At 54.7% G+C, this 13,824-nt stretch overlaps 1 protein-coding gene across 4 annotated transcripts; it reads left to right on the top strand.

The window, feature by feature from the left end:
• Nucleotides 1–1,252: 1,252 nt before the first annotated feature.
• On the top strand, nt 1,253–7,644 carry KCNA2 (potassium voltage-gated channel subfamily A member 2). Of its 4 annotated transcripts, none has more exons than XM_045081927.1 (3): nt 1,253–1,368; nt 3,624–3,961; nt 4,451–7,644. In XM_045081927.1, exon 3 carries the CDS (start codon nt 4,614–4,616, stop codon nt 6,111–6,113), a length of 1,500 nt encoding a protein of 499 aa, XP_044937862.1. In that variant the 5' UTR covers nt 1,253–1,368; nt 3,624–3,961; nt 4,451–4,613; the 3' UTR covers nt 6,114–7,644. The 4 variants fall into 4 exon arrangements, with proteins under 4 accessions (XP_044937862.1, XP_044937861.1, XP_004769807.1 ...); XM_045081926.1 differs by lacking the exon at nt 1,253–1,368 and adding an exon at nt 1,520–1,837; XM_004769750.3 differs by lacking the exon at nt 1,253–1,368 and adding an exon at nt 2,028–2,169.
• Nucleotides 7,645–13,824: the final 6,180 nt, after the last annotated feature.

Raw genomic sequence — 13,824 nt, forward strand, 5'->3', positions numbered from 1 at the left:
TGGCATGAGGGCTAAGGGTGTCTGTCCTGGAGTCATAGACACCTGATTCATGTCTCAGAGCCACGGCTTAGTGACCTCAGGCAGGTTGATTCCCCTGTCTCTGCCTCAGTTTTCTTTCTCCCGAAATGGTACTGATGTAGAAACTAGCTCACAGAGATGTCAGGATCTAGTCTCCCGCCAGGCTGGAGGTGCTTAGCACACAGTAGGCACATGTTACCAATTAGCACGGTTATTCATTCTCCCCCAAGAGCTTTTCTCTGTCCACGGCTTTCATTTTAACAAAGGAGGGCAGGGGACACGTAGAGGTGTTATCAAATGGATGTCCGTTGTGCTCCTGTTGACATGAGGGCCCGATGTGGCCAGAAGGAGAAACAAAGCCTTACAGCGTTGGGCAAGGGAGGCTTCCAGAAGGCGTATGGAGCAGGGACTGGGGGACAGTTTGCCGAAGGCAGTAGGAAAGGCTGTGAGGGCCATGTCAGGGCAAGTGAAGAGTCAGGTACACTGGGAGGCAGAGAGACAGGGCGAGTCAAATCTGCTGATTGGGCTCTTAGAGAAGCAGCCAGCAGCTAAGCTCGAGGCTGGGAGTCACACAGACTTTCACAGGGAAGCAGAGCAGAGAAACCATCATTTGTGGAGTGCCTGCCAGGGACTAAACTCTTCCCACGAGCAACTTAAACCCTCACAACAGCCCGTGAAGTAGGCTCATTTTGCAGATAAGGACACTGAGGTCCAGAGACTTGAATTAATTCACCTAGAACTCCAAAACACCCAGACCGTGCTCAGGCTAGGACACTGAGAGGCTAGCTTCTAGAAGCCCTAGACTAAACAAGATCTGCTTTATAGTCATCTGTCATCCCCAGAGCTCACTACGGTCACTGTCCTCCTGGACTGTCCCTGCGCTCTGACTAAGCCCCCAGTTTTAAACCATACCCAGCAGACTAGCCTGATGAAATGCAGAATTTCACAGAGCTGGACTCTGTAGGCTCTCAGAATTTCCATCAGAAGCTACAGGCCTCCAGAGGAAGGGTCTCAGCAAGGAGACCCAGCAGGAGTCTCCCTGGGACAGGAGCCCCTGGGCATCTAAGCTCCGTCTCTGGGGCACTCTGGGCTTAAGGAATCACTGTTTGGAACTGAGATTTGGACAGAGATCTGGAGATCAGAACTCCCAGGGGCAGGGGGCTGTCACGGGGCTCCCAAGAGCACCCTGGACCCTCTTAGATCCACCGTCTGGGCAGAGGGCGGATCGGGCTTCCCACGCACTTTCTTCCAAAAGCAAAGGACATCCGCCTCTGCCCACCCCGTGGTGCCAGGGCAGCAGAAGCTACACTCCTAATTTCTGAGCCCGGTGGACCAGTGGGCTCTGTTGAGGTCTGTGAGGGGACCGGCTCTTCCCCAGGGCAGCTGCAGGGCCCTGTGGTGGGCGCGGGGGGGGGGGAGGGCGGGGGCAGAGGGCCGACTCTGCAGTTCTGCCCCTTCCTGTGGCTCCTTGGCAGGAAACCAGCCACGAGTTTCAGCCACACTGCAGGGCCGTACCTGCTGCATTCCCTTGCGAAGCCGGGGCTTCGGCTGGGTAAGAGAGAGCTGGGGAGGCAGAGCTGGAGGAGAGGGCGAGCCGGCGCGAGAGGGGTCTGCAGATTGTGTCTGGCAGCATCGTAATAATAGCAACACATCTCCTGCGGGGGCCGGAGCCCTCCTCGGGCTTGGGATAGCGCCTATCGATTGTTTCCCCCTCGCCTACTTCATTATGTTGGCAGGAGCCTCTCACGACCGCCCCTCAACTTCTGTCCCCGGTTCCCCGGCCCCGGCGGCACCCAGCTGAGCTCTCCACGAGGTTCTGGTTAGTAAACTGGGCTCTGCCAAAGCATGGGTGTTCTCTTCGTAGGGTGGGGGCCCAGGCCCTGGGGGCCCAACTCAGCGGCCACCTGCTCGGCTCTGGTCCCCGCCGGCCCCTTTAATTCGAGTTCGCAGCCGGGCCAGGTGCGGCGCTGCGTGGCGCGGTGCGGCGCGGTGCGGCTGCGGGCGGCGGCCGGGCGCTCCGTACGCGCCGCCCGCGGGACTGCAGAGCCGGCTCCCGGCTGGCCGCCCGCACCCCTGCCGCCCGCCGCCGCCGTTCCGCCGGCGCTCGCGGTCACCCAGGAACATGGAGGCCCCGGGTGCCCAGCGGGAAGGGTAAATCAGTGTCGGGGCGTGGGGCTGCGCGTGCCGCTTCCCCTGCCCGGGCTGCGGCGTGTGGAGGGGCTGAGGGGCACCGGACGGCGCAGCCTGCAGCGCGGCAGGCTCCGGCTGAGACCCAGCCGGGCGACCGGGACTGGGGCCCTGCGGAGGGAGAGGGCACGGAACACGCTCGGGACCCTTGGGCTGCGCACGGCGCGGGCGGAGGGCGCAGCGAGGCGCTGGCGGGTGATGGGAAATGCAGCTGACGGCAGAACCGGGTCCGGTGAATAGCGCCGGTTGGTAGGACCCGAACCACTTGGGACGCCGGCCTGCATCCCCCTCTTCGGCTCCGATTCAAAACCGCTTTGCGGCGGAGCAGGGTTTTTCCGCTTCCCCGGGGCTGTGCGCTGCAGCGGAGCCCCGGCGCTTAGGAGGAATCGGAGATCTGGGGCAGCACCCTCCTCCCCACCCCCAGAGTTTGGGCTCCCGGGTTTTTGTTGGGGTGGGGGGTGGAGGAGATGGACCCCGAAGGGCGAGAGAGCCGGGCTGCGCTCGGGCCCGCGGCGGCCGGGCAGGAAAGGGTTAAGGCGGCGCTCGCCCGCGGCGGCCAGCTGCTAGTGGGTCCGGTCCGCGGGCGCGGAACCGAGCGCTGAGCGCGCCTGGTGGAATCCCGGCCGGAGTCGGGGCGATGGGGAGAGGGCCCGGACCCCTCCCCGCCCTGCGGCCGGCGGGATTGGGCCGGCAGGGGGCCAGCCCGGAAGCCGGCTTCCTCCAGGCTCCCCCTCTCGTGGCTGCCGAGCCGCCTGCAGCCAGGGTGGCCGAGCGTTCGTTCTGCGCTCCCTGCGGAGGAGATGTGAGGGCTTTTCTCTTGGGGGAGAAATCGGTGGTCGAGCGCCTGTCCAAATCACATGCCACCCTGCTCAGAGGGAAGCCTCCACCCCAGGGATCCCCGAAGGAGAGTAAGTCTTGGGACCAAGCCAGCCAGCTTTTGTAGAGTCGACCTTTCCGTATGAGGAGTCTCCCTAGATGGGCTCCGCAGGAGTGTGCATCTGGGAGGTTGCCGGGGAGGGGGTCTTCCTCCTCCGGGATCCTGCCGGGGTCAGAGCTTCCCGTCCGCTGAGGTGCAGGAAGCCCTCCCCCTTGGGAGTTGCCGCGTCCTGACCTGGGGGATGGAGGGCTTTGCCCCGCGTCCCTTCTGAGGGCTGCTGGGGACCAAGGGAGATCTGGCTCAGCCCTGGGAGGCCCCTGGAGGAGACAGGCCCAGCCCAGCCTGAAGGCTCCTTGCCTGGGAGAAAAGGCTTCCAGCTGATGGAAGCCTGCCCAGAGGAGGCAGGGAGGCTAAGGGGTAGTTCTCAGGTGTGACACCAGCATGGAAGGTGGGCATGGAAGGAAAGCCACCAGAGCCCTCCTAAATCTTGGCACCTGCCCCCCGAAAAGCCCTGGTTCCACCTTGCTGCTGTTTTTTCCAGGCAACGTCACACTTCCTGAGGACAGCCAGGAGGACTCTGGCTTCTGCTGAGCTTTGCATCTTGGCTCCTTCCTTCCAAAGGCTCCAGACCCAAGCTCCACGTCCTCGAATCCCGCTTGCCCCTGGCCAGGCGCTCCACAGCCCCTCCGGGCCAGCCCAGTTCTGGAGCTCACCTTCAGGACCTGGAGCCCGCCCTCCTGCCCAGAATGACTCACCATTATTTCTCGCTCAAGTGAGGAGACGTGATGGGCAGTCGGACTGCCGATTTGTGTATCTAGGATTCCCACGGTATCTGATCAGCTCTTCGAGGAAGAGAGCTTCCGGTTCCTGCCTTGTCAGGTAAATCAATCTATTTTTAATAACAGCCATGTGTAGAGTCACTGGAGTAGGGGCAGTGAGGGAGACCCAGGCCCAAGATACACCCCTGTGAATACCTCCCTGGGGACAGGCATTCGGAGACATTCCTCCAAGCCAGGAGAGGACTCACTTTCAGCCTCTAGTATGGGGGTTGTGCTCCTTGAAGCCTGGGCCCTGCAGAGGGGGCCTGTACCAGCCCCCTTCCCCCAGGGCAGGGCCATCTGGAACATTCTAGAGAGACTGGCATCTGCTTGCCTCTGATCCCTAGCCAGGTTTAAGGTGAAAGTAAGTTTTTTTTGTTTTGTTTTGTTTTGGTTTGGTTTGGTTTGGCTTGGTTTTGGTGGTGGTGGTAGTGGTGGTGGTGGTGATGTTTCTGAGCTCTTGGCTCAAAGATAGAGACAAGGAGCAGCAACGCAGGTCAGGCTGCCGGTGGGGAGGGGTCTCATGCCCTTAACTGCCTCTGTCTTTCAGCCAAGGGAGGCTGTCTCTCTGGTCCTCAGAGAGCCCTCGGGGCTCTCCTGCAGGAATCCAGGCCAATGCTTCTGTGTTTCCTGGGGCCATAAGCAGCACCCTGAGTTCCCTGCTGCCGGGCAGCTGGAAGGCATAGTGTGAGGCCCTTCTCTCAGCCCCCATTATGACAGTGGCCACCGGAGAGCCAGCGGACGAGGCCGCCGCCCTCCCTGGGCACCCGCAGGACACGTACGACCCCGAGGCCGACCACGAGTGCTGTGAGAGGGTGGTCATCAACATCTCGGGGCTGCGCTTTGAGACCCAGCTCAAGACCTTAGCCCAGTTTCCAGAGACCCTCTTAGGGGACCCAAAGAAGCGGATGAGGTACTTTGACCCCCTCCGAAATGAGTACTTTTTCGATCGGAACCGGCCCAGCTTTGATGCCATTTTGTACTATTACCAGTCGGGTGGCCGCTTGAGACGGCCCGTGAACGTGCCCTTGGACATCTTCTCTGAAGAAATTCGGTTTTATGAGCTGGGAGAAGAAGCGATGGAGATGTTTCGGGAAGACGAAGGCTACATCAAGGAGGAAGAGCGTCCTCTGCCCGAAAATGAGTTTCAGAGGCAGGTGTGGCTTCTCTTTGAATACCCAGAGAGCTCAGGGCCTGCTAGGATTATAGCTATCGTATCCGTCATGGTCATCCTGATCTCCATCGTCAGCTTCTGCCTGGAGACCCTGCCCATCTTCCGGGATGAGAACGAGGACATGCATGGGAGCGGGATGACCTTCCACACTTACTCCAACAGCACCATCGGGTACCAGCAGTCAACCTCCTTCACCGACCCTTTCTTCATTGTCGAGACTCTTTGCATCATCTGGTTCTCGTTCGAATTCTTGGTGCGGTTCTTTGCCTGCCCCAGCAAAGCCGGCTTCTTCACCAACATCATGAACATCATTGACATTGTGGCCATCATCCCCTACTTCATCACCCTGGGGACGGAGCTGGCCGAGAAGCCAGAGGACGCCCAGCAAGGCCAGCAGGCCATGTCGCTGGCCATCCTCCGTGTCATCCGGTTGGTAAGAGTCTTTAGGATTTTCAAGTTGTCTCGGCACTCCAAAGGTCTCCAGATTCTAGGGCAGACCCTCAAAGCCAGCATGAGGGAATTGGGCCTCCTGATATTCTTCCTCTTCATCGGGGTCATCCTTTTCTCTAGTGCTGTCTATTTTGCAGAGGCCGATGAGCGAGAGTCCCAGTTCCCCAGCATCCCGGATGCCTTCTGGTGGGCAGTCGTCTCCATGACAACTGTAGGCTATGGAGACATGGTTCCGACTACCATTGGGGGAAAGATCGTGGGGTCCCTCTGTGCAATTGCAGGTGTGTTAACCATTGCCTTACCGGTCCCCGTCATAGTGTCCAACTTCAACTACTTCTACCACCGGGAGACAGAGGGAGAGGAGCAGGCTCAGTACCTGCAAGTGACAAGCTGTCCAAAGATCCCCTCCTCCCCCGACCTGAAGAAAAGTAGAAGTGCCTCTACCATTAGTAAGTCTGATTACATGGAGATCCAGGAGGGGGTCAACAACAGTAACGAGGACTTTAGAGAGGAAAACTTGAAAACGGCCAACTGCACTTTGGCTAATACAAACTATGTGAATATTACCAAAATGTTAACTGATGTCTGATTGAAACCTATTAACACACCCGCAGCTCCATGGAACTCCTGCAGATACAGCATAAATAGCCTGCATTGTAGTCAGTGTGTTCTACAGTGTACATCTGGTTCTGCATGGGAAGCAGTAGTCGTGCAAGTGACTTTCGATCTTTTGATTTTTGATTTAGAACACAGAATATCTATCCCTGGCTTTCATGCAAATAAATCTTCATCACTGGCCTAAGGGTTTCCAAACAGGGGAGTCCCCTATGGAGCCAGAATTTCAGAAAGACACACTGGGGCCACCTCATAGTGGACACATAACCCGCCCCATCGGTGCCACCTTCCTTTCTGAATTAAATGCGCACACCCTCCCCTCCTCCCTGGGAGACGCACCCCACCCTCCCCAGCCTCTGGGGCCCCGAACCCCCTGGGCCCATAGGAGCCCCACCTCCCGCTTCACAGAGGAAAACCATGGTGGCTTAGCTTGAAAGCACGGGGAATTATTCAAAAGGTCATTTCCCATTTTTGCATTGAGAAGAACACGCAGGCCTGCCGTATTGGAATTAGACTCTCTGTGTCACGGGCTGGGGTTTGTGAATTGCACTTGCCAAGTTGATGCTTCGGAGGCTTGTGTTTCATAACGGAAAATGCTGCATTTGGTTTTTCTCTGCAGTGTGGCTGTGAGGGAACCCCAGGGGGAGGGACAGTCAGGATGACTGAACATGAGTGGTCGAGTTGCACGCTGGCTCTCAGGCCGCTGGGGAGAAGCTAACCAACCCAGGGACCTCTCGGCTTCGGATCTCTCCATTTTTGCAGGCTTCAGGGTCACAAAACGTCTGACTCCCGCGTGCCGCTGGAGTGTGCAGACATATGCTTTCCTTGCGCCGTGCCCGCGGTGCTGACCCCCGCAGTGCCATTACCAGTAATGAGCTAGAGCTGCATGGGTGTTTGTTGCATGCATCTCGATATTTAAACCACAGGAGATAACCTATTTTCTTAGTAGCCTACACAGTATTCATATCTAGAGTATTAAGATCCCTGGAGTGGCACTGAGCTAGGGGGTGTTTTGGTTGGTTTTGGTTTTCTCCGCCCCCCCCCCCGCCCCAATCAGAAGACAAAAAGCCCTCAGTCAGGAGAATAAAAAAGAGACTGTTTGGCATGGGGAACCCCAACTTCCGGCTCCCCAGTCCACCCCATCCCTGTTCTTCGACCTGGGGGCACAGACCTTTGCAAAGCCCAGAAGGGGGAGCAAGGGAAGCCGCTCTCTGAAACCTCACATCACCGCACCTTATGACTGAACCTAGTTATGGGGATGACTCTCTAGCTGACCCAGGCATCTGGGCCTGAGGACAGGCGGATTTGAGGATCCAGTGTATATAAGCATATATTGAGTATCTCTCTCACGAGTTCCTATACCTAGCTCGCTATAGAAGAAATTGCATTTGAACCTTGTATAAGCTTATGCAATATTTCTGACACAGGGCAACTTACGCATGTGTTTGACTATGTGCACTAGCGTATGTATGTATATGTACTACATGCATACATACATGTGTGTATATTATATACATGCATACATACCTGTGTGTATGTGTTATATACATGCACACATATGCGTGTGTGTGTATATGTGCACACATGCACACACTTATATATATATATGTATATATATACATATATACATATATACATATATATATATATATTCATTCTCTGGAGTTCAGGTTCGGGAGCAAATCCACTGCTTGGTGGGTTGGTTGTCTGAGAGGCCTAATGGGTTAACTTATCTCATCGATAAACCCACTGGGACTGGGTTTGCTGCCATCGCCTCAGACACTCCAGTCTTCATGGATTCCTAGATGTTAGAATTGTCTTTCTGCCCTCCACGTGCTGCAGCTTCAGTTCCCCGTGGCTGAAGCTTGTCTCACCCAGTGCACAAGGGCCTGTGGCCCCCACGGCTCCCGCTGCCCTGGGCCACACTCGCCCCAGGCTTCTCTACAGCCCATCTTGTTAATCATCTCCTTTCTCATCTTCACCCGCCCTCTTCAGGTTTTCTTGGGTTTTTCCTGTCGTCTGGCTCTGCATCAGTCACTTTAACAGCCCTTTCCCTAAAGAGCCAGAATGGATCTCCTGCTTGGAACCAGGGACCCAGTGCCGCAGGTCTAGGCTTGAAGGGGGCTTCCTCGGGGCGGAAGCCTCGGAAGTCCTGGGCCAAGGGATGATGATGCTAGGTGACCTACACGCATCATTTCCATGGCCAGGCTCAAGCGCTTTCCCCATGGCACTGGCCAACAGAGCTGCTTAAAGAAACCCAAGGCTGGACAGAAAATCATTCCCCGCCCTGGGACAGACTGAAAGGGAATGAGTGCTGTGTCGCCTGTGGGTGGAGTTCAGGCTGGCCCTGGAATGGGTTGAGGTGGTCACGCCGTCGCCTCCCAGACTGGGCTTTCGCTTCCCAAACACAGTGAGTTGTGTGCTTAGGCCACCCAGCCTTGGCTCCAGCCCGAGCCTTACCGTTGGCTGTCTAGCACCTACAGTTACCTTGGGGGGTGGGGCACCAGCTCAGGGTGCTAGGCCCAGGGTGCTCATTAGTTCCTGGTCACCCACATCCCCAGGGATCTGCAGGACACCCCATGCCCAGTGCAAAGCCTCTGCGCTTCTCTTCCTCTCCTTCGCGGGAGGTGGTGCTGAATTTCCAAGACATGGGGTGGGAAGGGCACAGACCTTGGGCAACAGATGGTAAACCTATACCCAAGGCCTGGGTCAGTGGGGAGATCTCTTATCCCTGTGGCTTTGACCTAGGACGATAAAATACCCACAGGTGCAGACACAATACCTGCATGCCCACTGCAAAATAGATATCCTGTTGTCCCACACAAATACAAAACGAGCAATGCAAATGCACAGAGGCCAGTTAATGAAAAGGGCATGCACAGATGATACGTAACTACACTGGTGTCCAAAATATGCACATTCAGCACGGACCGAGAATATACTTACCAATACAGAACAGATCACAGAAGACCTACACACACCACATCCAAGGACACAACCACCACTCAGATGCAAAATGAATAAAAAAACCCACGAACGTGATGGGTCTGTATATACAGTACAGCAAGGATTCTTTACATAGTTTCTGCCCACCGAATACACACACACTCTGTTTATACACACAATGCATTTACTCATTGGAGGCACACAACCCAGCACACACACCCAAACAGATACACACACAGTTCACATGGAGTGTGAACTCAGATCACACTCTGTTTATTCACACAATGCATTTACTCATTGGAGGCACACAACCCAGCACACACACCCAGATACACACACAGTTCACATGGAGTGTGAACTCAGATCACACTCCGTTTATTCACACAATCCATTCACTCATTGGAGGCACACAACCCAGCACACACACCCAACAGATACACACACAGTTCACAGGGAGTGTGAACTCAGATCAAGCTCTCTGTCCCCACAGCTATAAATCAGTCAACTCTAAAAAAAGATGAGATTTCATCACTTTTCCCCAGTCTGCATCTGTACTCCCCCAATAGCCTTCAAGAAGCCTCTTCTTCGACCCTCCTCTCTTTCTCCCATGTTCAGATTTCCCAGAGAGGTAACCCCTGAGGTTTAAAGCAAAAAGAGGGGCTACCGCTGTTGAACAGATCTCTGATTAAAACTGGGAATCTCATAGGACTTCTACTTACTCACTTTTTTCCCACCAGAAATGCGGGTGTGGAAGGACCTGGGACAGCCCGCGCCCTATTAACCCATGCCTCCTTGCCATGCCCTAGCCTTTGGAGCAAGCCCCCATAGACAGCCCCCTAGCCCAGGCACCCCTTCTCCCAAACCCTGGGATCTCCAGATTCGGCTCCCTTCTCTTGAAAGCAGGGACAGCTCAAGAAACTGTAGGGCCCTGAGCCCAAAATCAGAGTGAAGATGGCCCCAATATTCCATCAGTCCTCAGACCTCACTGCCCTTACATCCTCAATGGCTTTGTCAAGGGCGGGTCAGAGACAGTCAAGACCATATGTAGACTCGTCTCTTCAAATGAGCCACCTTTCCTTGCATGGGACATCTCACTTGCTCTTGGGCATAAGCCCAGCGGGGTCAACTCCTGAGTCCCCTTTTTGGGGTCTCAATCCCAGCATGCCCGTCTTCTTTGCCGGGTCTCCAGCTGGATGCCCTCCCTCCCATCCAACTGCTGGGTCTTGAGGAAATGCCCGCTAACTCAGCTTAGGAGAAACGCAATTAAGGATGTGAACCTCGTGCCATGCCCTCAAGCAACAATTGTTTAGAAGTCCCGATTTTTATCCTATATTCTAAGGCCGGATTTGAATACTTTGTAAGATTCCCCACTGTTTTGAATGGCGCACAGAGCCGCTTCTTCCCACGGGTGGGACTAGCTGAGAGAGCTGGGCACTCATTGGCCAAGGCATCCCCGCAGGAGGAAGTTGGGAAGTGAAGTCAGGCATCAGCTCAGGCACTTCGGTCTTTACTCCTGTGGCCCTCCCAAACATGTCCCTCCTGTCCATGGCCACAGTTCCCCGTCCCCACGGAGGAAGCAACAGCAGCAGGGAATGGACATGTGGGGTCCAATGTTCATGTTCAGAGCAAGACGCCCGGCCTTCTATGGGCTTCCAAGTCAAGGGAGCAATTTACCCTTCAGCTTCAGCAGGTGTCTCCATGAGCTCCAACTTCAGCAGGTGTCTCCATGATCTCCAACTTTAGGAGGCTAAAGAGAAAGAAGTCCAGGAAAGGCAGGGAGATGATCAGGAAGAGAGGGGTCCAATTGCAGTGTAAACTTTGCAGGAGCCGAAACCTAGTTGAGGACAGAATGAAGGCTCTGTGTTTCTGTGGTGTCTGACACACTGTCTTCCTCTCTTCTTCCCTCTGTCCCTCGCAGCTGGGCTTCTGAGGATGGCGTAGGCATGTCACCGGGAGAGAAGGCTTTTGAAAGGAGCCCCCAGGGAGTGTGCCTCCACTCCATTGTCTTGATGTAGAAAGGACTCCATGAGAGCTTTGTGGGCCTGAGTGCCCTTGTAGCTGCCCCAGGTGGGGAGGATTGCAAGACTGGCTTGTCCTATCTGCTGTCCCTGGATCTCTCATTCCATCGTAGTGAAGACTTTGCCCATCTTACTTCCTCAGAGTCAGTCTAAATACTAGTGCTAACCCATGTTGAGAGAAGGAGGTGCCACCTGAAGAGCCTCTGGCTGGGGGGTTAGTGCGGCCCACAGCAGGGGAGGAAGGAGGTGGAGGCTGACTTTCCCCAAAGGAGACTCTAGGACAGTTTGCAAATTGCATGTGAGGGTGGCACCACAGCCCCCAAGGCAGGCAGGAGAAGCACGGGCTTGGAGTGTTTTACCCAGGAGTGGGGATGGTGAGCTCTGCTCCTGCTCTGGCTCTCCCGGGGGCCGTTATCCCAACAGCCTCCACCTGGGTGATGGCTGCCTGGTCCGAGAGGCTGGTCCACATAGGCTGTAATGCCTGGGCAGTCCTTGGCTACACAGCGGAGGTCCCCCAGCCTCAGCAGAGTGTCCATTGCCAGGTTTGAATGCACAACCTTAACCTCTAACATCATTAGCCACCTGAGCCAACTAGCAGGGTGCTGGATGCTGGAGGTGTCCCTGTGGTTAGTAGGGCCATCATTGGTAGCTTCAGAGTCTGCCCTTGTTGAGACCAGCCCCATTCCCTCGTCAAAGCCGCAAGCAGGGTTCGGTTGAGGGGAAGGGCCCTCTGCAAGCTGGGCTGGGTCTCTTCCTCAAACTCATCCAGTTCACTTTTCCTTTCTTTCTGCTTCCCTTCCCACCAAAGCTCCGTTCCATCTCTCCTAGTTTGTGTTCGAATTTTTTTAACGAGGAAACGTGCAATAAACTAAATAGTGACTGTTTTCTTTAGCAATAGCTATTTCAAAACCAAGTTCTCAGGACTGAAATGTGATAGCACCGGGATTCTCAGATAATGCCCTTGGCTTCTGGGCGTTAGCCCCCTGTCTGTGGTTCCCTCTTCTCCCTGCATGTTCACAGGGCTCCTGGCCTCCGAGGCTCTGACCCTCCCCGGGAAGGTAAACCTCGGTAGAGGTGCAGCGTATGCTCGAGGAATGTCCACGGGAAGGCTTTCTTTGTCACTCTCTTTCCCATGTGTACTGCGCTCTGTCCCTATGTGCACCTCAGTCCCTCTCTGCCTCCCACCTGCCCCTCTCTGCCAGCTCTCGAAGGGCATTCTCACAACCCATAGGCATGGCAACCTTGACTTTGGGTGACCTCACGCCAGCCCATCTCGTTGATTCTCAGTCAATCTGGCAGGGTGTAATGGAACCCTGCAGAAAAGCACTTACCAATAGATAAGAATAAAGCATCCTGAGCCATTACAGAAGATCATTTCCATGCACTAAAAGCCATTACTTGATCCATTTGTTTCCCTCCCCCCTCCCCCAGGGAGATGGATGCTGGGGGAACAAGGCCTGGAGGTTCATACCTGGGATGGGTAGCCTGGGCAGACAAGCTGACTTGCTTTACCAAAAGGGACTCCAGGAGAGCTGTGGAGGGAAGCAAGCTACTGGGAGGAGAGGTCTACAGGGATAGAAAGTGGGTGGTTAGGGCATGGCATGGGAGCAACAAAGGCCCCACCACCCACTACTGTGTGCACTTGCACAAGTATTTCCACACATAACTGGGGGGTTCAGAAGACTCGCCCTCTCCTGAAAAAAAATCTGTAAGGTTAGATACTCAGACCAGACAATCCAGGAAGGCTGACAACCCCAGGGTCCTAGTCCACTCCTCAATCTACCTTGCTCTATATAGATGTACAGCAAAACCTCAGTTAACTGACGGGGAATTCCTCAGGGAAGGGAGCATCCTGATTGCTTTACAATTAGGGTGGTTTGAGTGGGAATGGGACACCATGTCTGGGTTCAACCTTTGCTATTGAAAAACAAAACAAAACAAAACAAAAACCCGTTTCCCAAGTAGGTTTGTATAAACTTTCCTGCCTTAGCAAGTAGAGTGTTTGAAGACGACGGAAGACCTTGCGTGGCTCAGGGTCAACACTGTAAACCTCAGTGCTCATCGTAGGGGAAGTACAGATAGAGGAGACCAAAGAGATAGGCTGAATGTACGCCGGCCGCAAGGCTTACCGGAAGTTGGCCGTTTGGGCACATGATGGTTCATCAGATAATGCCCTTGCTGTCATTTGCTTCTTTCTACGGAAAGTAGAGCAAGAGAACGTAATGCCTGCATTAATCGCGGTTTGGGTTCGTGGGTCCTGAGTTATCAGAGGTTTCCCATATATACATATACCTATGTATATATGTGTATAGTATATGTATATATGTATACCGTTGTTTCAGAAATTATACAGTGAAGACCCCCTTAGCTTCGCTCAATGTGGAATAAATTTGGCAATCCGAGGAATAAACTGCATTTATTTGAATTTTTAAATGACCTTTCTTTGCATTCTTAACCCCCTCTCCAGTTCAGTTCTCTTGCTTCTACGGAGGTACCTCTCTAGAAGGCTGTTCTTTCATAACAGATGATCGATTGGGCTCAAGGATTACCTCTCTCCTCTCCCTCCCAGGAGGCTGGCTGACTCAGGGATAAAAGGGAAGTCGGATCTAAGGGCCAGGTGCTTTATCCTTTGTTCTGTCTGCCCTGGTTGGCTGTAACCTCATCACTGAAGCCAAAAAAGCTATTCCAAACTTTTGGTTCCAGTCAGGGTGGGGGGGATGG

Source organism: Mustela putorius, unplaced genomic scaffold (genome assembly GCF_011764305.1).
Source record: "Mustela putorius furo isolate JIRA1106 unplaced genomic scaffold, ASM1176430v1.1 tig00000585_pilon_pilon_pilon, whole genome shotgun sequence".
NCBI lineage: Eukaryota > Metazoa > Chordata > Mammalia > Carnivora > Mustelidae > Mustela > Mustela putorius.